Source organism: Tinamus guttatus, unplaced genomic scaffold (genome assembly GCF_059628265.1).
Source record: "Tinamus guttatus ecotype Peru unplaced genomic scaffold, ASM5962826v1 Tinamus_guttatus_pri_ptg000035l, whole genome shotgun sequence".
In the NCBI taxonomy this organism is placed as follows: Eukaryota; Metazoa; Chordata; class Aves; order Tinamiformes; family Tinamidae; genus Tinamus; species Tinamus guttatus.
The window spans coordinates 2844140-2867587 of NW_028288569.1; the positions used below are offsets into that span (position 1 = coordinate 2844140).

Genomic DNA, 23448 nt, shown 5'->3' on the forward strand with positions numbered 1-23448 from the left:
AATATAGTCAAAATTTGTTGCATAACCTTCCTATATTCACTGTAAATACATGAATCTTACAAAATTATTTAGAATTAATTGTTAAGCTGCAAAAATACCAATCACTACTCAGCACCCAGAAAAAGATCTTAATGAGAAAATACAGGCTAATATACACAGGTATTTTTCTTCAAGGTTGCAGCTATGAATTGAAGCAAGTAAACCTCAAAAATATTCAGTACGACATTCTTTTGAGCAGCCTTGGTCATGTATACATTACTTGCTTTCATGCTAAATCCTGAAGAAGTGCTGGTGAATGAGAGTAGTAACTGACAAATGAAGTAGAAAGTCTTATCAACCGACAGAATTTACTGCAGGTTTAATGGCCACCAAGTTCTTATTTTGCAAAGAGCTGACAAGTTTTCCTTCGAGGGCAAAAACTCTTCCTAGTAATTTCCTTGGTCATGTTTTTAAAATGCCATCTGTGATCCACTTAAGCAATGACATCATGGATATCACTGTTGGGTCTTTGGCGTATAGTTAGTGGTGGTAGAGGTTTTCCATAGAAATCTGTATAAGAAACACCAGAGAAGAAAAACATGAATTTATCATCTTCCTCACTTGAAGGCATGTTTGATTCAGATAAATTCTTGCTGTCTTAACCAAAGCTCTGTAGCCTGCAGGTTTAGAGCTAGTTCCTACAAGCTACTCCAGACATAGTGCCAATTAAGGTCTGGAGGTATATTGGTCAAAATGGTGCTTAAAGTATATTTTATTATACAACAACATCAGCATTTGCAAGATCAAGCCCCAAAGTAATTTATAAACATTCTTAAGGATAAGATATGAAATATCCCAAATGTGCACGTAGCAACTGAGAAAATGAAGCATCAAAATTGGAATGCTGCTGCATTGCAATACAATTGTAAGTGATAATAACTATAACTATAGTATGGTTTCTATATGACAGATGACTAACTATCTAAATAAGCTTTTCTTGAGATTTATTCAAAAGTGCAACACTTTCTGTGGCCAAAAGCGTTTAAGTGAAAAGTGGGAAAAGTGTTCAAAAAAAAGTACAGCAGAAGAGAATAAAACATACAGTCCAACCTGTGTTACTGATAATAGAAAATAAATGCAGACTGGTACGTTCACATTTCACAGACAAAAGAATATCAAGAAAGATGGTAACAAGAAATAGGTTAAAAAAAGAAAAAGAAAAAAAAAGCAAAAGCAGCTTTTTGAAGCATTCAAATCTGATTTTCGGTTATACTGGAAAACGACTTGAAGCAATGATGGCCTGCCAACACAGGATTGAGCTTTAACTGTCCACATGCTCTCTGTATCTACATATGCAACAATCTGTGTTAAAACAGCACTTCTGAGCTAAAGCTAACAAAAGCATGCAAGTTAGATAACCTGACTTCAAAAATACTCATTCACATCCATAGGATGAATGCTTCAATTATCCTTACATCCTTTCAGTGGAGTAACGCTTGTGTGTCCTGCCATAATTCCTTTGTTTCAACAGAACTGCGGTTGATGTCATGATATCAAAATACCAACATGAGCATTATCATAATACACTCATTAGAAGATATATGAAAACCTTTACAATGAATGTTTCAATTACAGCCAACTCTTGAGGTTTGCTAAAAAAGGAATTTTAAGAACGGGACTGGCAATTTCAGCTCCCGTAGCGAGAGATGTTTATTCCTCTTGCAAAAGTACCTTTCTGTGGCAATAGATAGACACTCATTACCAAGCACTATGCTAGCACCACTAGCATGGCTGGCAAAATTGCAGTCTTTAGTAAAAATAATTGTATAATTAAAGATTTATATAATTGAGTATTATGCCCATTAACTCTGCCTAAACATCCAGCATAAGGCTGTTCTCTGATATGAATGACACAAAAATGACTACATGTTTATCCTAAATAGCCCGATTGCTAATACCTACATTTTTCAGTTTGCCCATTAAATTACTATGTCTTTGACAGCTCTTAGCTCTAAAAAAAGAAAAAAAAACTTCCACAAATTCTTTTAACCTCACACTACATGCATTTTATGTATTTCAGCAGTAATGTTCCTACTACATATCTGTGTCACTTAAAAAAATAAATAAAAAGATAAAACAGAAAAATAACTGCTATACGAAACTGACAGACTTGCACTAGAGTGCATGAAAATACTGCAGAACATTTTTCCTCTGTTTTTTCATACACTAGTGGATATCAACACTACAAAGTCATATTTGTTTTAAAGCTTAAGAAAGTTAAGATTCTTGACTTACATTTATAAGCTATCTTTTTTTTCAGTGACATACTCTTGAATGTGGACTTTGCTCAAGACTGCTTCAGAAAGTAGCATTTAAGCACTAACAGAGATCTTGAAACTTTTAAAAATGGACTGTTTAATTTAGATTGTGAAATACCTTTTTTCTTTTTTTTCTTGCCCTTATGGATATTTACACCTTTATCTGAAGCCCTGACAAAAGCACCTACCAGGCATCCCACAGGCATTGTGATTTTTCAGCCTAGTCTATATGAAGGCTACTGCCGGAGCTCATTTTTTTCCTTATACCTTTTCACCCAGTTAGCCAATAACTGACCAATTTACACGCATTTACAGAGAATTTGGGGCAAGTCTGGGGAAAAAAAAAAGAAAACAAACACACAAAAACCCCAACCATTTGCTGAAAAGACAACTCACAAGAACTTGCTTTTCAGGAAGATGCAATTCAGAGAATGTTCTGAATAATGGATCAAATGTAGGTCTTAAGAAAAGTCTTACTGAATTTCCGAGCAGAAACAGGTTCTCTGTGCAAAATACCTAAAACTCATTGAAAAATGCCACTGTGTGGTGGTAGAAAACAGGCATAATGGCAAGCTAAAATCAGTCTGAGATTTCAAATGGTCTGAGCATAAAAAAAAAACAACTGCTTCAAACAGTGCTCATAGATTATTAGGATCTAACCAAAGTTTTGTCAGTATTGGACATGCATTTGAAGAGCTCTTTTCATCTGTAACTACTTTTCTAATAGATGTTTTCTTGCTCTCCCAGAATTTTCTGTATCGCTTAGTAGAGGGCAGCTTTTTAAATGCATTGTCAACTACTGACCCCACTCCTAATCCTGGATAAGAGCAGTGGGAGTGAATCTTAAGAGTCTGTCAAAAGCATGGTAATGACGTGGCCAATGCCTCCTCGCGTCCTGCTACACTCCTGCCTCTTCCATGTCAAGAAACTACAGCTGGCAAAGTGAGTTTTGCTTAGGCCTAGTTTCACCTGTGTGTTCCAAAACATGGGAGTCCTCAGCAAGAATATGCATGCCGAATGAAAAATATACTGAAAAGCTTGCAGGAGAAAACAGTTTTTGAAAAAGCTAACACGGCGTTTATATTGTGATGGTTTGAAAGCCACCATTAAGGTCACTAGCATAAAAGCCTTAATCCTCGAGTGAAAAGGCAATATTCAAAATCTGCACAGCAGGAGAGGTTAACAAGTAACTTTTCATTTTTCTTTATGCAACATCGAGTGCAGGGAGGAAGTAGAGCTTTCTTCATACTGTTAGTTAACAAAGGAACATTTGGAAGTCTCAAAGAAAGAGCCTAAGGAGAGAGTACTGCACAAATTCCGCGCTGACAGGGTGTTGAAAATGATCTTTGATTCCTGGCAGTTTAAGGAAAAAAAAAAAAAAGTGTAACAAAAATGCCTTAGCACAGGGCACTTTGCCACTATACAGGTCAGTAACGTTCCTGAACTACTCCCTTCCCCAAAACTGTGAGAAACGCATAGGCAGTGGTTTGAATTTATCTGCAAAGGCCTGAGCAGCCCAAATTTCTTCTGACCTCATGGTTACACCTCTACACAATGGCAGTGGCTAAGAGAACCTTCCTTTATCAGTGCCTTTCTCATTGCTTGATTCTAAAATAATTTGATTAATATCCTGGTTTTATAAATAGAATGAAGCAGCAGGACAGACCTCAGGTGATCAAGTTATATAACCCGTGAGTTGGGAACTTCACGTAAGATTCTTTTCCGCCCCTTGTCCCACCCAGTCTCGTACTACAAAATGCAACACATTATTTTGGCACATGTCAGATAAAAGCAGAGATTATGATCCTTCCCTTTCTTCCCCTCCCTACCTCTTTGTCTGGCTTTTCTTTCTTGCCGCCTTCTTGCTATACCCCTTAAAAAAAAAGAGCAAGATGATTTTATGATTAAGAACTTCTGAAATACAGACTACAAATTACATTTTATGCATATGAATTGTGTTCCTGTGAAAAACAAATACTTAGTTTTTAGACTTCAGGCCTTGTATGTCCACACGATCTGCACTTCATGAATTCATCAGTTCAAGTCAAGGCTAAACTCAGAGATTACTACATTCAAGCTACTTTTTTTCCCCTCTATAAATTCCTCAATTACTGGTCTCTGTGTTCAATTTGTGTGAGGATGACTACTGCTTTGGCTGGGTTATCCTCCCCTGATATTACTCCAGATGGTCCAGATTGTCTCCATATCAACTTGGCTTATCAAGTTTTGCAAAATTATAATGTAATAAAAATGAATAAAATATTTTTTCTACTCTAAAACTGGGAACAAGACACTATCAGAGTATAAAAAACAATATTCCATGGTCTTCCACCAGTGGAACATAGCCATTATGAAAGACAGAAAGCATGTGTACCAAAAATTTACGTATTAAACTTGACATCTTCACCCATTAAACTTATTTCTCCTACCAGCTTGTGAACTTTCAGGGACACTGGCTCTTCGTGTAGAACAGCAGATCCCAAACTTCATCACTGACACCTCTCTTGGCAGACCAATAACCTAGTTCCCAGTTAGAAGCCCCACTTTTGCAGTCAAGTTTCTGCTGGGCTTTTCATCAAAGCTGGATTTCTAGTTCTTCATTTGGAATTGTTAACGTAATAACTTAGAGGAGCCCACATGTCTTCAGTTTTGCTTCTGACAACAAAAAAACTCCAAAGGAATGGCAAGAGAGCTTTCAGACCACACTTTTAAAACTGTATAGAAACAGGAGTGGATGCAAGAAAACATGGACTTTCTCAAAAGACAACACACACAATCAGCTTACACACAACAAACCTGTGTAGAAGTGACCTAGTATTCACAGAAACACATGGTTTGAGTTCAACATTGTGAAGTGAATGGCACTTCCAGACTGAGATTGTGAGGAAGATCAGTGTGGAAACACAAAAGCAGCTCAGGGCAGAACCAGCCTGGATGTGATGGAACACTATGGATCCCAAATTAATAAATCCTTATGACATGATTCTCCACAGAGATTTATGTTTGCAGATTCTCTGCAGCCAGTGCTAACATCATTCTCTCAGGCAAACCTGGCTCAGGTGTTTCTGCAATATTCTCTCTGATAACTCAACTCCGGTCCCAAGTGTATTAGATAATAGTGAATTGTTTACATACAGACAACTGAAATATACTTTGAAACTTCTACTTTGAATGCTATATATCTTGGGCATTTACAGGAAATACCTTTATTATTCTTTGTTATAATACAGCATATGTTGTTGAGCAAACAGTGTCAGTCATTACTAGCTTCTAATATTCCATGCCACTTGAAACTTTGCAAGAGAATCTGAGAGAATATTTTTCCCCCCCGTAAAGAAAGAAATAAGACTTGAAAAATCAAAAAGATGCTTCCTACTAAGCAAAAGGGTTAGCATTTGGTCAAAGAAAATTGGCATTTAGAAATCAAAAAAGGTGAAGAATGAAATGAGTCTGAAAGTGAGTGAACGATGGAGAAAGCTTTAATAAAGTTTCACACTCAGAATGTGTTAAATTACCAGCATGATGTGTTTCACCAAGAGGCTCAAGTTTTCGAAGTCTATTAACTTTGGGAGTTCCCCAGCCAACTGAAGAAAAACAAAGACAGTCAAAACGTGTCACTAATACACGGAAGCCAGTTTTCTTTAGAGAAATGAAAAGCATCTTAGAAATGCTTTAGGGAAATAAAATAATTTAGGAATACGTAAGTATGCAGTATATATCTGCTGTATACTGATGAAATAATTTTAAAATAAATCACTCTTTGTTTAAAAATACTGATATTTTCAATCATTGTTTTTCATCAGTGAGTAATCAAGTTGCTAATCCTTCCCCCCCAGTTAATAAAATCTCCTGTGGAATGCATCAAATCAATACTGCTGAAAGTTCACACCATAAATTGAGAAATTACATGATTCTCACGGAGGGGAAGTTTTAGTAGCACATTTCTGCATGAAGACTATTTCAGTTTAACTATGCACAAAAGAATATTTCAAAGGCTTAATTGTCACATACTGAGATATCTATTGTAATATGTAGCCTACCTACCTGGTGGAAGAGGTGGTGGCGGTGTAGGGTTTTTAGAAATAGCATCCTCTGCATTAACAGGTTCTACCCTGTGGCCCCTTTTTAATTTTGTTTTTTTCTTCCTCTTACTGTTATCTGTATAAGGCAGAAGTAGAGCATTACATACCCTCTAGCTATCTTTACAAAATGTATCATTCTTTGATCAATACAGTAATCAGAGTGAAGTACATCAGCATTTTCAGTCCATACTTGCACATTACAACAAGCCTGTCAAAATGTAAAATTTACACAACACATTTTGCTTTAACAAACAAAATGTAAGCATAAAATATACACAACTCTACCTTTTAATAAAGAAATTCAACTCAGCTTTGTATTGATTGAATCTGGACCACATATTTGACTAAAATAAAAATGGACCTAGTTTTAGGTATAATTAAAAAAACACCAATAAAAACACACTGGTATGAAGTAGATTTTTCATTAAAATAGCTTGATTATGCATATGTTTGCAATAGATTAAACTGGCATGTGGTGCTCTGAAAATTAATGCAAACACAAGAGATGTCTTAAAAGCAAAACTAAACATAGTAGGGATGTGGTTATTCTCAGTTTTGCACTTTTACCTGAATCAAGGCATTCTGATGCTTGCTGCTCACTCTCGGCTTCATTCTGCCATTGCTGTGTAGATTTGCAGGTATCTAGTCTATTACCGTTTGGTTTTTGGCTGCTGCTACTGGAGCCATTCATTTGTTCCTGCCCTGTTTGAGATTTCAAGACAATGGCAGCCTTTTCAGTCTCCAGCCTTTGCCGCTTCTTTTCCATTTGTTTTTCATTCTAACAAAAAGTGTAAGAATTTTTTTTTACAACTTTTTATGTAGCTAATAAGACAGGAAGATTATCTTAAAGTTAAAATTCCTAAAAATATTTTTTATACCCCAGATGCAGCAAAGATTTTCAAATATAGTAAATTATCAAATAAATTATCAAAATAAATAATATGAATGATCAAAAAGTTAACACTTCCAATATGTTCTCTAGAAAAAAAAAAACAACAGAAAAAAAAAGTCTTTAATTTTACAAATGATTAACATGTACAGAGAGTTGCAACCTCATGTTTTTGTCATGTGAGAAGAAGTTATTAGCCATACAAATGACATGAACAGCCTTAGCAAGGGAGAATCAGAAGGCTGATTTTTTTCCTTATATTTTGTTTTTGTATTAATTAAAAGAATACACGCACACACACAGAGCTTTTAAGTATCTGGAAAGAAATAGCATAATTTGCTAAAATATCAGTTGTGCAATACAGACTTGATACCGGTCCTATATCACAAAATCAACAGCCTTGAAATACTCACAGCTGTATCATCTCTTTCTACTCTTTATGATACTATGAAATCTATTATTGTGTATGCAGCTGACTTGACGAGATATGTAGGTATGGGATTTTTTTGGTCCTGGAGAGAAGGCAGCGTTTGAATTACTTAACGGGAGAGTCTGTGAGAGTTTACAAATATTGCTTGAAATTATGCTATTTTAAATCAACTGAAGAAAAAATATGTTACAAGAAATGGAAAGCCATACTGAACTCAACCTGAACTCAACCATACAGGTTGAGGAAACATTATATAGGAATCTGTTTTTCATATGTCAAAACTAAGAAACCCTTTTTGTTTCAGTTCAGCAGAAAACAGGTTGTGTTCAGAAAAGTAGCTGAAATTGGCAGGGAGACTTTATATGACTCGCCATATCAGTAGAAGACTTCACAAGAAACTGAAAGACCTCAAATATTTTCAATCTTGCATATCCAATAAACTAATCAGGAAATGTTTTCAGTCATCTGCTTACAACATCTTGCTTTTACTGGGTTTACAAAACTTTCTTGCCCTGAATCAACATGAAAACATGTTTCTTAACATGAAAACATTGATTCAATGCACACAAAACCAGACTGCCAAGATAAAAATTAGTGATGTGCTTTCAGGCTTACAATAATTCTTTTAAATGAACTATTCTTCTCATTACCTCTCAGATATTTGTTAACGGTAGGTCTAAAGTGATCCAGATTTCCACATAGTCTCATACCTCAGAGATTACAGTAGCTATAGGCTGGAAGGGGTTTTCAGAGTTCCCAGGTCCAAAGTCTTCCTCATCAGGTGCATTTCTTCCTTCTTCTTTTTCCCTTTGTTGTTATTAGGGTTTTGTTTGTTGGTTTAGGGTTGTTTTTTGGTGGACGGTGGGGGAGAAAAGGACCAGCACATTAGGAAGAAGAATCACCACACATACAATTTGTATAATAGAGAATGCTTATTAGGCCACCTGATTCTTCCCCCAGTTTACGACAGCTGATTTTTACTCTATGCTTCCATAATTTGAAAAATACAGAGAGACCTATGAAAGGATAATATCAATAAAGCACAAATATATTTTAAGGCAGAGGTAGAGGCATAGGCTTGTATATACCAGGATATTGAATCAGCACTTCAGAAAGTAGAAGAATTTTCTGAAGACAGGATGTATGACAAAGGACGTATATAAATGGAGGCATTCGTTGCACTGTGGTATATGGAAATATTCATGCCAGTTCCAACAGTTCGGTTACAACAGTTGTTTTAAGGTATTCAACAATACAAAAAAATTACATGGTGTAAAACAAGATTATCTAAAATTCGTTCTTCTATTTGAATAAACATTCATTTTTTCCTAATGCTAGAATCTCCCTAATATTCTGAAGAGACATCAGTGACACAGTTTATTCAGTTTATGGAATAACAGTCAGGGAATCCTATTTGTTGCTACTTGACTCAGCAAAGTTCAGAAAGACAGGTACAACTCAGTGTACTTCTGTTGCAACAGCCCTTGCTTTGTACGTACTATAACTTTAGGCAGGAAATTGTATTAAATGTTTAATTAGTTTTCATCAAAGACAGAAGAAATTTAGCAAAACTAGTAAACTTTTAATCCAATTCCTCCACTGAACAAAAACAATCAAGAAACACTGGGCAGTTACAAAATGCATGAAAATGTCAGTATCATTGGGCAATCCCTTTGAGAGATTTTTCACCATCAATCTTCCTCTCTACACCTCCCAACAAGCAAAAATCCAACACAATCCAACAGAGCTGGTCTGTGAGGAGCCACCTAGCAGACTAACAATATGTGCATTTTTATATGGGCTCTGTGAAATAGATATGAAGACAGCTGTGCTCATCTCAGTTATGCTGCTGGAGTCTTTCTCTTGCTGAAATAAACCAACTCAGCTAAAGCACAAGCCAAGAGACTCCACAGAATGGTTTGTGCTACAGTAACCGAGACTCACAGGTCTCCACATACACTGGGCAGACAGTGGGGGTGCAAAGAGACTTTTGTAATAGCAACCTGCCAAGAGGATCCACATCAACTTTTAATACACATCATGGATGGGATTCGGGGATTCACAGAATTTGAAGAAATAAATCACTTGTCCTGCTTCCCCCTGCATCGTCTTATGTCCCTCTTTGCATCCTCTGCTGGGTACTCTGGGGGTGATTAAGCCCTGTGTTGAGTAAAGCCTTGCATCTAGTCTGTGATATTTACATTTCAGTTACAAAGTCATGTCCTAACTTTTAATATGGAGTTTCTCAGCTTGCTTTAAATCCTTGATAACTGGTTTCCATAACCCACATGCCCAGGAATGAATCAGGTATCTTACGCTGAGGGAGGAGAGGGAAGCAGGAGAAATTACAAAAGGAATACCTTTCTTCTCGTATTTTTCTCACTCTTTCAGCTCGTTCTTGTTTCTTTTGTTCTTCAAAGGCTTTTTGTTCCCTAGTGTCTCTTTGGATGCGCTCATGTAAGGCATCAAAATCTTTTGCTATGATATGTAGGAGCCAATATAAACCCTTTTTTATTGATTTATCAATTTTTTTCCCGCAACCCATGACAGCTGAGCAAGGTTCCTGTACATATAATGAGGAGAAAAGGAAGAAAATTAATTGTAGTTTAGATCAAGTTACTACTTGGCTGAAAACAAAAACTCAGCCAAATTACTTATATGCTTACAAAACACCAAGAAGTACAGAAAATAGATTGGCATATTGGTATTCTCTAAATTTAAGATTTTTTTGTCAAAGAAACAAATCGCTTTAGCTCTACCAGTTTTCATTATTTCCAGTTTCATTCAAAAAAATAAGAGAAAACTGCACATAAAAATGTTTACATGTCTTTCTAGACACATGCATACACCACACCTGTTATACATTCACCTGGTATGTGCATATATATATATACACATACACACAAGTGTCTTTCTATACATATTCATATCTCTATAGGCAAAAAAAAACTTCAGCCTCAAGCATGTATGTTGTGTCTTGCTGCTGCTTTGCAATAGCCCAAGTTATATATTTCAATTTATAAAAGAGGGGAACAGAATCAGCTTAGCTTCGGTTCATGAAAGAAATGACCTGGTTACTCATGAACACCTAGTAGGTGAGTAAAATCCAGCATGAATTTGTCAGAAAAAAACCTGTCAAACCAATTTTTCCTAACAGAAAGCTGTTCTTAAAAACTTAAGGTACAAACACATCATTAAATTGTTATGGTGATTCTAGTTTAGACCATGAAAAAGACTGTATGACATCTCAAGGCCTCTTCAGAACTGTTTTCTAGGATCTTTTGGAGTATGGCATGGACCTTTTAAGCTGTTCTCTGAAAAATAACTCATTATGTCGTGCTATTTATTTGAAAAGGAGGAGGAGTATTTCACACTGATTATGTCCAGGATTTGTTTCCATGCTTGAGGGGAAAAAAAAAGAAAAGAAAAAAAAGAAAAAAGACTAAATCTGCCATGACACCACTAAAAATTCTCTTTATCATCTCTGTATTAACAGGCATTTAAATGGCAGCAGAGTCAGATATGGTTTGTACAATTTGCAGCAGAGAAAGCATGATGATCTACTGTGTCCTCCAGAGTGCCAAAGAGGCTTTGTATTTTAATAGATTCTGACCTTCTCTAAATTAAGGTTCAAATATGAATGTTGCTTACCATAGAACTGTACTGAATTCTCCAGCAGAACCTAGTCAGGGAGATGTACAGACAATATTTTGTCTCTGTGAGAAGACTAAGATGAAACTATAGAGTGGACATGGGGCCTTTTTTTTTCAGGCTTGCAAAAAGGTTATTGTTGCTTTAGTTCACTTATGAAATATATTCGAGCAGAGAAAAAAAAACGGAGGTCATTCTCATGGTGACTGCATGACAGCGAGACAAATGACTCTTTGCATTTGCTTTTATATTTTGCAGGGGAATTTAAAGATCTAGAAGAAAAATGATTAAAAGAAAAAAAACATAAACAAAATGTTTTTGGATGCCTGCCTAGTTTTATTTAAGCCTTCTTGCTTCATTTATCCCTGCTTAAATTCACCCCATCAGTCATCACAGCGAAATATCCTGGGACTGGGTTTACCTTTATTGAGCCTAGCAAAGAGGCGGCCCATTGTAACAGGTAAGACCCTCAGTTGCTCTCAGCTTAAATTACTTACAGAGCATACCATCTAGCTTCCTTGTTGGTTACACCATGATAAAAAAGAAAATATTTTATTGATGTATACTATACATTTAGTAATATTCTAATATTATGGAAAATATTATGAAATTCTTGAGGTTTTTTATTTTGATTTGTTAGAAATGTTTTGTTAGAAAATATTTTTGCCATAAAAACCTCTCAAGGAAACCCTATCAACCATATCTTTTATCAATGAACAGAAAAAGCTTATATAAGAATGAGTTTCCTCAAAATCTTGCTTTCGTTTTTTAATTCTGGCTTGCTATTTTTTATTTTCATGGTTGCTTATGATGCACAATACAAAGCTCCCTTTGTACCTTAAAGGGCTGTGACATAATGCTGAAGCTGTGACCCTGCTATGGCCCAACTTCCTAGAAAAAATAACAGAACTTTGTACTGGTTTATGAATTTTGCAGTTCTCACTGGTAAAAGACTTTAAGTTTTTAAAACCCAAATACCTGATGGAACCATTTTCTAAAGCTGCCCTCCTATGTCATTAATACTTTCAATATAACTCAGATCATTTTTAAAGTGTCTCTTATCACAATTTTAAAAGACTATAACAGTAAACCCCATGAATACTTGGATAACAGACTGGGTGATTAAAACAAAAATTCTTAAAAAGACTTCAAGGACTGTTGATCTGAGTAAATTATGTGTGATACATTCATTTTAGGTAGCCTTCATACATCTTTCAGCTGATGGTTTCATTGGCAGGGCAGTTGTAAATTTTTTTTCTCTCCTTTTTTAACATGACCGTGAATATTAAATCTGAAATGTAGTTATTCTAGGACAGATATTAATTAGCTGCAATAGAGTTCTTTTGTGACTACTGTGCTGGGAATTAGATGCACTAGGATTAAGTTCTTACTGTTTGACAGATGGTAGATTAAATTATAGTTTTAGCTATGAACAGAAATAAGACCAACATCAGATATGAACAGAGGGGTCCTACTTGAGTTCTTCCTAGAAAACTGGAATACTAAACCTGCTGTCTAGCTATAGCTATAAATCACATCAGCAATTATCTATTTTACAGGGTTTCAGAGTAGCCAGCAAAGACACTTTGAGCACCCATATAATGCAGAGTCATACAGATTTCTTGAACATATCCAGAAACAGGATGGCAAGGTGAATACTAGGATTGTTTACCAAACAGATGTATGTGCTGTATCTTTGCCAGGACTGTAAGGCTCCAGTTTCAGCTATATTCTATTTGGCATAATTAATTACCTCCTTGCAATATTATACATATATTTGAAAATGTACTTACAATTTGACATAGACACTTGTGTTCATTGACAATCTTTTCCAGAGATAAGGACTCAATTACATCTGCTTCTGACAGAGCTCCTTCTCTGTCTTGCTTATTTGCCAGCCTAAAGATTAAAAGAAATATTTAGCACCCTGACCCAGGAAAGTTAGAAAGAGATTACATCCCCCAAAAGTAGGAAATAGAAGAGGAAAAGAAAGCAAAGAGAAAATACGCTGTTTCAGGTTTAGTTCTTTGTTATTCTTTCTACTTAATAAAAAATGTGTTCATCCAAGCACCTCTTTCAACAGAGATACTAACAATAAATAATTACTATGCACCCATTGACAGAACAATTGTATTTCAGAGTGAGGAAGATGGAGGTAAAAGATTAAAATGCTTTACATCCAAGTCCATGCAGAACAGTCTGTTCAAACTATAGATCCAAGTTCAGAACTTCACGACCTCCCCGACTGTGGGCATTCGCCTACATTATAATGCTGCTTCATGATCATCTGAGGTCTCTCTGCTATCCATAATTTCTCTCTGACTCCAGACAATTTGATATGTATTGTTTGAACCTGCTCTTTTTAAGGAAAACACAGGCCTCTGAGGCATGAACTTCCACAGATGGCTCTAAGACACACTTGATTATTAAATGGAAGGAACAAAAAAAGCCTCTGAAACACAAAATAAGTATTTTGCACGATGAAGGGTCATCACTGTCTTATTTCTTAGAAATATGTTAGCAAAAAGGAATCCAGAAAACAAACATCTTAATTTTGGGGACATATCATTCTTGATCGTACATGTATTCCATATCCTCCATAACTGCATCTAAGACCAATGCCGGTAATATATATCTTCTAAAACATACAAAGCCCATCTGGAATACCATCCATAGAACGTTATTTATTGTTACACACTTTAATGTAGGCATGGGTTTTGGAAGAGAGGATGTTATACTCCTTTCAAGCCTGTTCTCAAAGCTGTTATGTACATAGAGAGGGCTCTCCAGAGTTATATAGCATCCCAAAGCTTAAGTTCTGCACCTCAGCAAGCTCCTAGAGATACCATGCTCTAATCATACAAATTCAAGTTATTTCCTTTTTTCAAAACTAATTCTTGAATCTCCTTCATATCATTTGAGACTGAAAAATATTTCTAATCTAAAGCCCTAAAAGGCATAAAATAATCTATAGGTAGGAAAGAACAAAAAATGACTGCTAGAAACTGTGTGGAACCACCTCTCAAAAAAGGCAAAAACTTGTCACTAATTGGGATTTCCCTCAACTATTTAAGAAATGATGTTCATGAAACTTGAGACCTCAATTCCTCTATTCAACTGTATTTAAAAGAAAGCAAGATGGATTACAGGCAGCGTAATTATGTAAGACATACTTCTTTAAAGTAAAATCTTAAGCATTCCCTAGCAACATGTCTTTTTTCTTTCAATAATTTAATTCTATAGCTGTAGGTTTCACACACAGCAGAAAAAAGATAAAACTGTCAAAACAGAGATAAAAGACCACATTCATACAAAATGACAGAAAAGATTAACTAGGTAAATGTAAACTTGCAGTCATGTTGGTCTGATTTTTAGGAGGTAACTGACAAGCAAACTTTAATAACAATACAGTATTATAGATAGAACTCCACAATGCGTTTTACAGAGAAATGCATAGGAAATCTTTTATGTTCCTTGAGGATCTGAGAGTTCTGTAAGAAATAAATAGAACTTCACAGAAGAGGTCAAGTCAACAAACCCTTGTTTTCATCTTTAGCAAAAAACAGCTGGCAACAATAGGATACATAGTTTTTTCGCTCCCATTAGCTGCTTCTTATTAAAAGCTATTATTTTTAGACCCTCGTCCATAACAATATTACTGCCCGGAAATCCCTTGGAACTGTGCAAAGCTATTAAGTAATATTTCACCAGCATTATTCTGCTCCCATTTAAACCTATTATTTTTCTTTGTGAAACCTAGTACCGTTTGCTTTGAAACAGTACTGTTTGATTTTGGAGTATAAGCATAAAATACAATGCGATTTTGCACTTTCTACATAGGCAAAATTCAAACAAAAAGTAAAATCCGCAAAATAATGTACAATGCAGCATTAGAGATTCTGAAAAATGCACATTTCACCAAAGTAATGTTCTTAAATTTCAGCAATCCTTCCCACTGCAAGAGAACTCCAACATACATTTCTGGATAAAATCACAAATGTTTGGTTTCCATCAGTACAGAGGTAGATGGCTTGGGCTGTAGTATGAGAACACTAGTTCTTAATTATTTTAACTACTATGAGAGCTTTTAATCTCACGCAGAGCTGAAAAACAAACACTGTGTTGCATTTACAGCTCATAAAACCCCAGCTCATCGCTATTTATATCAGGAGGTAAAAGATCACCACCCCCTGCTTTGATAGCCCATTCCCGTTTCTCGTGGGAGTCGGGGTCATCCCACAGCACTTTCCGCAGACTTTTTCTGTGTTTCTTTTTGGCACGCCTGTTTGCTGTGCGCGCCTCGGTGCGGAACGCGGCCCCGGCGCGCGGCCCTTGCCAGGGAGGCAGCGCCGCCCGTGTGCCCGTTGGGCCTCTGGAAGGGGCAGCCGGCGGGAGCGCCGCCTCCGAGCGCGCCCGGCCTCCAAACAGGCCCGACCAGATTCCCCGCGCGGGCAGTGATCAATCTGCCTGTCCAGGGGAGTTGCGTAAGGCAGTAGCTTCTCTCTCGGTCTCCCGTGCAGCACCACAGCTCTCCCAGAGAGCGCCCTGGACAGCTGTTTAAGAGCTGGTGGCAGGAGGCATGAGGAAGACATTTAATGGAAGGCCACTCCGGACACGTCGCTTAGGCGAGTTCTCCAAACCGCGTTTCTCAGGCTGCGCTTGAGCTTGCCCTTAGGAGCTGCCTGGGAGAGGATGAAGGGGAGGCTGCCACCTGCGCAACACTACAAGGTACAGAGTTATTTTTTACTCAATCCTTGCAAAGTTGCCAGTTTGAGGGGGGGAAAAAAATAGTAGTAATTCCGTCTAGGTTGTAAATGCACCTAAGTGTCAGAAAATACAAATAATGGATATGTATCCCGCAAAGAATTTGATATTTCTCTGGGTGAATACAGTATCAGAGCTCTATTGCTCATGCACAGCAATACTAATTTTCAGGGCAAGTTTTATGCATACAACCTCTGTAGGGAGTATGTCAGTTATCTTAAAGGATAGAGCTTGATTTTAATTTTCCTAGTCAGTAGAACTTCACACACACACACACACACACACACACACACACACACCACTTTTTTGTGTTTAAAAACTGTAGGAGCTATATAATCAAAACATACTTGAAAGCACAAGATTGTCTGTTGATTTATCACATTAAGTTACCAAGTGAAAAGCTTCATATATAAGATCATGCTTGGCTTATTTCAGTTTTGCAGAAAACGTATTAAAGGTAGGCACCCATTGCCTCTTGTTTTTTTTGTTTCTTTTTTTTAATCAAGTAGGATTTTTTTCTAAACAACTAGAGAGCTTTTGAACGTGAAGTCACATGGGAAACAGTGTAGAAAGGGAGTGTGTGTGTGCATTGGCACAGCTAACACCTATAGTTCAATAACAGTATTTCTCCTAAAAGCCAGAACACATGCCAGTGAAAAACAAAGCCTGAATGCCAACTATGTGTGTTCCTCAGTGTATTTCTAAAACCTTAAGTTATTGATCAGAATGAAAATAAACCATTATTGTAGTTTACAATCCAAAAGGTTCTGTGAACAAGAAATCCAACCTGAAAAGGACACAACTGTATCTCAGCCTTCAGCAAAAATCCAAATAGCTAAAGAGTTGTGATTTCCTCCTCTGAGGTGTGTTTGTTTTTTGTTTGTTTGTTTTTCCCTTTTTTAAATATATACACTATTTGTGACTTTCCAACTTCAGGATTTACTTTCATTTGTATGGGACTCTCATACAGTAACATAACACTGAAAACACTGTATTGTAGGGGCACACTCTAAAGGGGAATCAGTGAAAAATAACCTAGGGATGCTGCTTTGGGGGTTAAGTTTAATCACAGTCAGCTGCCTCAAATCCCAAATTTGGAGTCAATTCTGACCTGCCAAGATAAAAACAAAAAACAAAACAAACAAAAAAACCCCCCACCTTTTTATTTGTTCCTTAATTATTCTCTCCAAGTGAAGTCTCTTAGCTGCCAATGTTCTAGTGCCTGTTGCCCATCAAAATTAATGGGCAGTAAACTCTGTCATCAAAACACTACAGTATCAAAACTGTCAATGTGAGTACAAACAGCCTACCAAAAATGTATTTTTATGTGAATGATTTAGTCAAGATGAAGAATATTAAAAGGCTGCACTTTGAAAAGTCATATTTGGGAGCAATTCATGACTTAATACATGTAGGGAAAACAGATGAGAACCTTAAACCTAACTGCAGTCTACACAAGGGAAAGACCAATATCTTCTTTCTTCACACATGGTTTACAGGAAGCTTTTATCTGATAGCTGTTGTACTGCATTTTAACTCTTTACTTTTTGTAAACAATGCTGCAGACAGCAATCAGGAGGGAATGAGAGGCTACGAGAGAGGTGGGGTCTGAGCAGTCAAAGCAGGAAGTGCTTTGTTGGTTTCTGTATGTTTTGTTTATGTTAACATCCATGGAACTCAAATTCCTGGTCAGCAAACAGAAAGAGAGGTGTGGATTTATCAGATTTGTTTCCCTGTTCCTAAATATTTCATGTTCTTCCCCCTTCAGTTATTGATTGTACTTTAGCCTATCACGGAAATTACAGAAAACAAAATTCTCTATTTCTGACACCAACAAGCACATTCAAGAACTACCAAACACTTTCAGATCTCCCATAGAGACCTTTAGGCATTCTAAGATTAAGCTCTGACCCCTCAACTCCCTTTTTGCGGATTGCCTTTGAGCAGTTTTTAACCTGTACTGAAACAACCAAATCCTCTGACCAGGAGTTTAACCTACACTCTATGACAGTCTTATTTTTCAGTACACTAGACTCATCGGCCACTTCTAGTTGTTTGGCAAGAGCCTCTTTCTCAAAGAGGCAAGTTGATTTCATTTTTCTTTTGCTTTTCATGCCTTTGATTCTTAAGCAAAACAAGCTTTTGAAAATGATGATGAGCTCTAATGAAAAACTGGTGACATGAGGTGCTCCAAGATGATCTGCCTGCTAACATCAGTCAAGAGTTTGTGTACATGTAGTTGCAGGGAGATGGGAGAGACACTTCTCCAGCTGAACCCTGTCCCTAACCGGTTCCTCCAGTTTACAGTTAAATATAGAAAATACTTATATATAGGATTCGAAACTCACTGTTTTAGTATCTCCAGGCAACCCTAGAGCAACTCCTTTCTCATACAAGCTTTTGAAGCGGCCACAAGAATGACAACCAGTATAATTGTTTCACCTAGGGTAAATAGCCTCCTTGCCACCTCAGGTCTGAATCATACTCTTATGGACCAAAAGTGTAATTTCTCTGACACACTCTGCTATCAGTTGAATCATGCTTATTGGCTTTGTCCCAAACTGGTTGCCAATCTCACAACACAGATACTACATTTGACTTCCAGATGCAGAACTTCCAAAGTCAATAAACAAATGGTATTGACACATATTTCTACACCAGATTTTTTAACAACTGCAAATGTTATTCTTATCCTATACTTCACCTTGAAGGTCTGTTAACACCTAGACAAACAGCAGAGCTTTTAGTCAAGCTGCCTACAAGATTTTTTTTTTTTTAAATAAAACTACCAGGAAATTCTTGCATGACAGCTGATTTTTAAGGCTACAGTACTTAGCTGCACAGTCTGACAGAGAAGAAATAGAAATGAAAACTAGCTGGAAGATTTGCACAGTACAAATTTTAAGTCTGCAGTTCTACTGTTGGGAAAACAATCATCAGAGAGATAAAGCAGCAACTTCCTCTAAAATTATGATAACTAGCAATTCAAACTACATGTCCTAGAAAACAGGCAGGATTTCATCCATTCTTTATGCTGCGCTGCAGCCCCTTGTCTTGCTCCTAATTCATTTTCAAATTCTGATTCAAAATACAGCAGTATCTGGACCTTTACTATGTAACTTGACAAAGGAGATAATGACTTTTCCTTGGGAATTTCTGTGATGATAGGTGGCCATCATCTTTCTACCAGCTATCAAGCATAGGTGCTGATTTCCAATGTTACTCCTGCCTGAAGTAAACAAAACAAATGCTGGCATCTACTCATTTTTAGGTCTGCAGTATCTCTTGAGGGACACTACTGACATTAAAGATTTAATGCAGATTTAAAATTTAATACAGGAAAAACACCATCAAAACAATAAATCTTCAGTTTTGCTTTCAATCAAGAGATGCTCAAATCCCTTACCAATTACAGAGAATAACCTGCAGACTCTTTCCTCCAAGTGAGACCATTGCTTTGTTATTCAAGACTGGCAGGTGCAGTGTATGTCGCTGTAACTGTGACCAAGTTTAAATGCAGCATGCACGATCTTTGAGGGTTTTTTTTTCCCCCTCAAATAATCTGTGTTTGAAAGCACATAAATAATCCCTGAGCTCTTAATACTAGAGTACAACACTGGGCCTGATTCTTCCTCCTCCTCCTTCCTCTTCTCCAGACTGTGTTGTATCACCTCTACCCCTTCCACTTCCTCCTCAAAAAAACAAGCCACACTGTCTGTTCTTTGGCTGTATTTTCAATATGACATGGCTCCTATTTGTACCCAGAATAGACACAGAGCTACATCCATTTGACTATATTCTTGCAGCCATACTATTAGGACAACTACATTTCCACAGATTTTCTTTTTTAAATACTCATTAGCAGCTCTTGATTCAGGTTCCTAATATATCCCTAATTTAGGGAGTTTCACTGTAAGTAACAGTTCAGATAAACAAAGATGCAGTTTTTATGACTGGAGAATGGCTAGAGGAAACATGGACAAATCTCACTGGCGCTCTACGATTTGTATATTTAGGAGAATTTAGAGATGCTTTTAATCTCAACAGTAAAGAATTTGGAACTACAGTCTAACAAACTAATGTTCTTCCACACTGTTTTTTTTTTTTTAAAAAAAAAAAAAAAAAACACCTTTACTGCGTATCAGTCTCCTGCTCCTAGCTGTTTAGCCCCATTTCCTCAATTAACCAGAAGAAAAAAATATCTGGTGTGGGCATGCTAGTTTGTGTTTCTTTATCGCTATAGAAGGACAGGCTAAGGCCCATCTCTTTTTTTCTCTTCTTTTCTCTCTCCAGTATGGGGGGGGAGGGGGGGGACACAGAATCACATTAGTTTTCAGTCTGTCCATCCCCATTTTACAGCTCTAGATGAACAGACGTATTCTCCCTCTATTCACAAAAATCTCAAGGAAAACCTTTCATCTCAACAGAAAGGGCAACAGGATGCACCCCTATGCATACACACAAACATGCAGAACAGCAACAAGGGCTTGGGACAGGAACAAAACTCGGCTATAAAACACTTAAGAACTCAGGACAACGATCTTCAAGGTTATCTTTGTCAGGAAGACAAAACAACATTTTTATTAATTCATATTTATTTCAAAACAGCATCTGTTTCAATCATCAATATAATTAACCACCTTTAATTGGCAAGCAAGTTCAGGGACTGGTTTTGAAAGCCAGCCAGATAGGATGTAAGACATGAAACATAAGCTGCTTACATTCCACTCTTCAGTGTGACTGATGTTTAAATAAGAACAAAAAAATGCAGTTAACAGCAACCTGAAGTGTTTTCTGCTTACTTCTCCACAAGTTCGATACTTGAGAGAAAACTGTGATATGATTCATACTTTGCAAAGTGTCCCATGATAATCTCACAACTCTGTTCCTTTTTCTTTGCAAGGAATTTTGCGTATCCAGCCATTTCAAGGCCACAGCATTTAAACCATCAAAAACAGTTAAGTTGTAAAGGGATACACAGAGTGAATATGAAACACAGTATAATTTTTCCTCTTCCTGCAAGCAATTTATTCTCAAGCTACATTAATCTTATGAAAAATTCCCCACTGCCCTTTTGAGAAACTAATGTGTTTTGATGGATGACTGTACACATGCTTTAAAACTTCTCATAATTACTTGCATTTTCTTAGATACAAGAATGCCTTGTCACCTCTCATAAGCATTAATGGTTCCCTTATAACTTGCTTTTTAATCATCAGCCTGTCAAACCATGTTAAATTAACATGGGTCAGCAGACATGTTAGGTACCAAAACAGGTTTTCAGGTCAAGTCTTTGAAGCCTTGTTTAGCACCCTTGTTTCCTTTCACATGCCCCACACCGAACTTTCCCTGCAGCAGCCTCAGAGGTGCCAGGCAGCTCTGAAGGACTCCAAGCAAATGTCACCTTAAAGGATTTGCAGGTCTTCTGCTACCATGTGATTTACAGTGTGTTAAGCTATGCAGAAGGTTTACTGCAATACAATAAATACATCTTGCATTTTCCCCACCCCCAACTAGTGTTTCCCAATAAATTATTTCCATGCGTGCCTGATCATACACCTCAGTGCATTACTGTAACTTCTAATAGCTGTCAAGTTTTTTCTTGCAGCGGTTCACTAATCATTAAACACTAAATTCAAATATTAAGGTGATCAGGGGCAGAAGAACAATAACAAAATGAAAAAAGTTAGGGAAAAAACACACCAACAACCACACTAAAGTGGAATATCATTCTTTCTAATGATTGATCTTTGTGACATTTTAACTATGCTTTCAGCTAATCCTTCTGCAGATAGACAGATTTAAGTCTGTGGAAAACATGTTCACTCTGTTCAATTCCACGACTTATGTTGTGCAAAAATCTATTTAGAGGCTTAAATATGCATTAGGGTCCAGGGAAACCACATCAGTGTCATTTGTTAACAGGTAACAAAATCATCTGCCTACTGACAAATTACTGCACTGAACCTACTGCGCCATTCCAAAAGGATGCATTTTGTACACTGTAGGGAAATACTGCATCTTCTTACTAAAAAGTCTCTAGAATCTGGGATTAAAAAAAAAAAAAAAAGCTTTATCACTTTGTCCTGAAATCTCTAAAACCAGCCAGAAAATTCTACTGTATGCTTCAACAACCAGTTCAAAGTGAGACACCCAATTAGCTGGAGGACCCTGAATAAAAACCCCAAATTCCAAGAATTGATCTTTACCACAGGGGGGCAGCAGGCAGAAGACGGGGTATCTGTGTGAAGAGCACACTCACACCCTCCCCTCGGATAGCTGAGCTGCCAATATAGACTGCCTAACCAGGCATCTCACATAGATGCCTACAGCAAAACAATGTTATCCTTCACCTCTGTGCGAAGGGTCCACTTTTAGGAAAAGAAAGAAATTTTAAGGAAAAACAAAGAAAATGCAAGCAGCCTTCCTAAACGTTAACTGCTTAAGGATATGGACCTTTTCTGATGGCACAGCAGAACAGGGTTTCCGAGTCAGCCGTGAGTCACTGTGCAGCCATGGCATGGCGTATTCTAAGCACTTCCAGAATCCGTACTTAATGTGATGGAAACAAGTTAATTCCAATAAATCATCTGCTTCTGAACACTTCAGTTCTTCTCCATTCTTGATCACTGTCCAAGAAAAACATTCACGGAATGTTTGAAGAAACTGTATTCTCCCACATAATTAAAAATGGTTCAACTTACAAGTTTTCTAAAGCATACCTAATGGAAACTTTCTCTTAACTAAAACAAAAGGCTGGGTACCGGATTTGGTATTCCTAAACACATGCAAACATGCTTCAAAGTTTTGGCTTCTTCATAATAAAGTTACCAACAGAAATATTTAATACAGAGATTATCTACCCTCACTAACAGGTTGCTTTGTTTAATCAGGCAAAGATAACAAGATAGCGAGCAGGATTAACGCAAACACATCAGCTTCGCGAAGGCTGCCCTAAGTGGTCTTAGATTTTAAAAGAGCAACCCTGGTTTACAAATAAAACACTGAAAGGCTAAACCAAGTTGCACATGCGACTTGCAGTCCTATACTTTATCTCAGGCCCAGTGGAATGCTAACTTCACAATTTTCACAATCATTTTGTAATTGTAACTCTTCAGCTATCGCCTTCGGCCAAATATTTTTTTGGCTGGGAGAATTTGTGACATCCCATCAACAGCACTACATACCAGCCAACTGCCAACTAACCACTTACACAAAATTTTAACCTAATGAGTAAATCCAAACGCTAGCCAACATCAAAGTTGTAATGATCAATAATTCTGATTCGGACAGAATGAAGTAACCCCGTTTTGCTCATGTAGCAGGAACAATAAG

At 37.0% G+C, this 23448-nt stretch overlaps 1 protein-coding gene across 1 annotated transcript in view; it reads right to left on the minus strand.

Moving 5' to 3' along the window:
- Positions 1-282: 282 nt before the first annotated feature.
- Positions 283-23448, minus strand: part of ARL13B (ARF like GTPase 13B) — a 42822-nt gene continuing 19656 nt past the window's right edge. The window contains exons 5-11 of the mRNA XM_088533520.1: positions 13143-13248; positions 10059-10261; positions 8409-8505; positions 6947-7157; positions 6342-6455; positions 5813-5881; positions 283-549 (exon numbers count right to left, since the gene is read on the minus strand). Of these exons, the coding sequence (XP_088389646.1) occupies positions 473-549; positions 5813-5881; positions 6342-6455; positions 6947-7157; positions 8409-8505; positions 10059-10261; positions 13143-13248 (877 nt within the window). The 3' untranslated portion in view covers positions 283-472. The remainder of the gene's footprint in view (positions 550-5812; positions 5882-6341; positions 6456-6946; positions 7158-8408; positions 8506-10058; positions 10262-13142; positions 13249-23448) is intronic.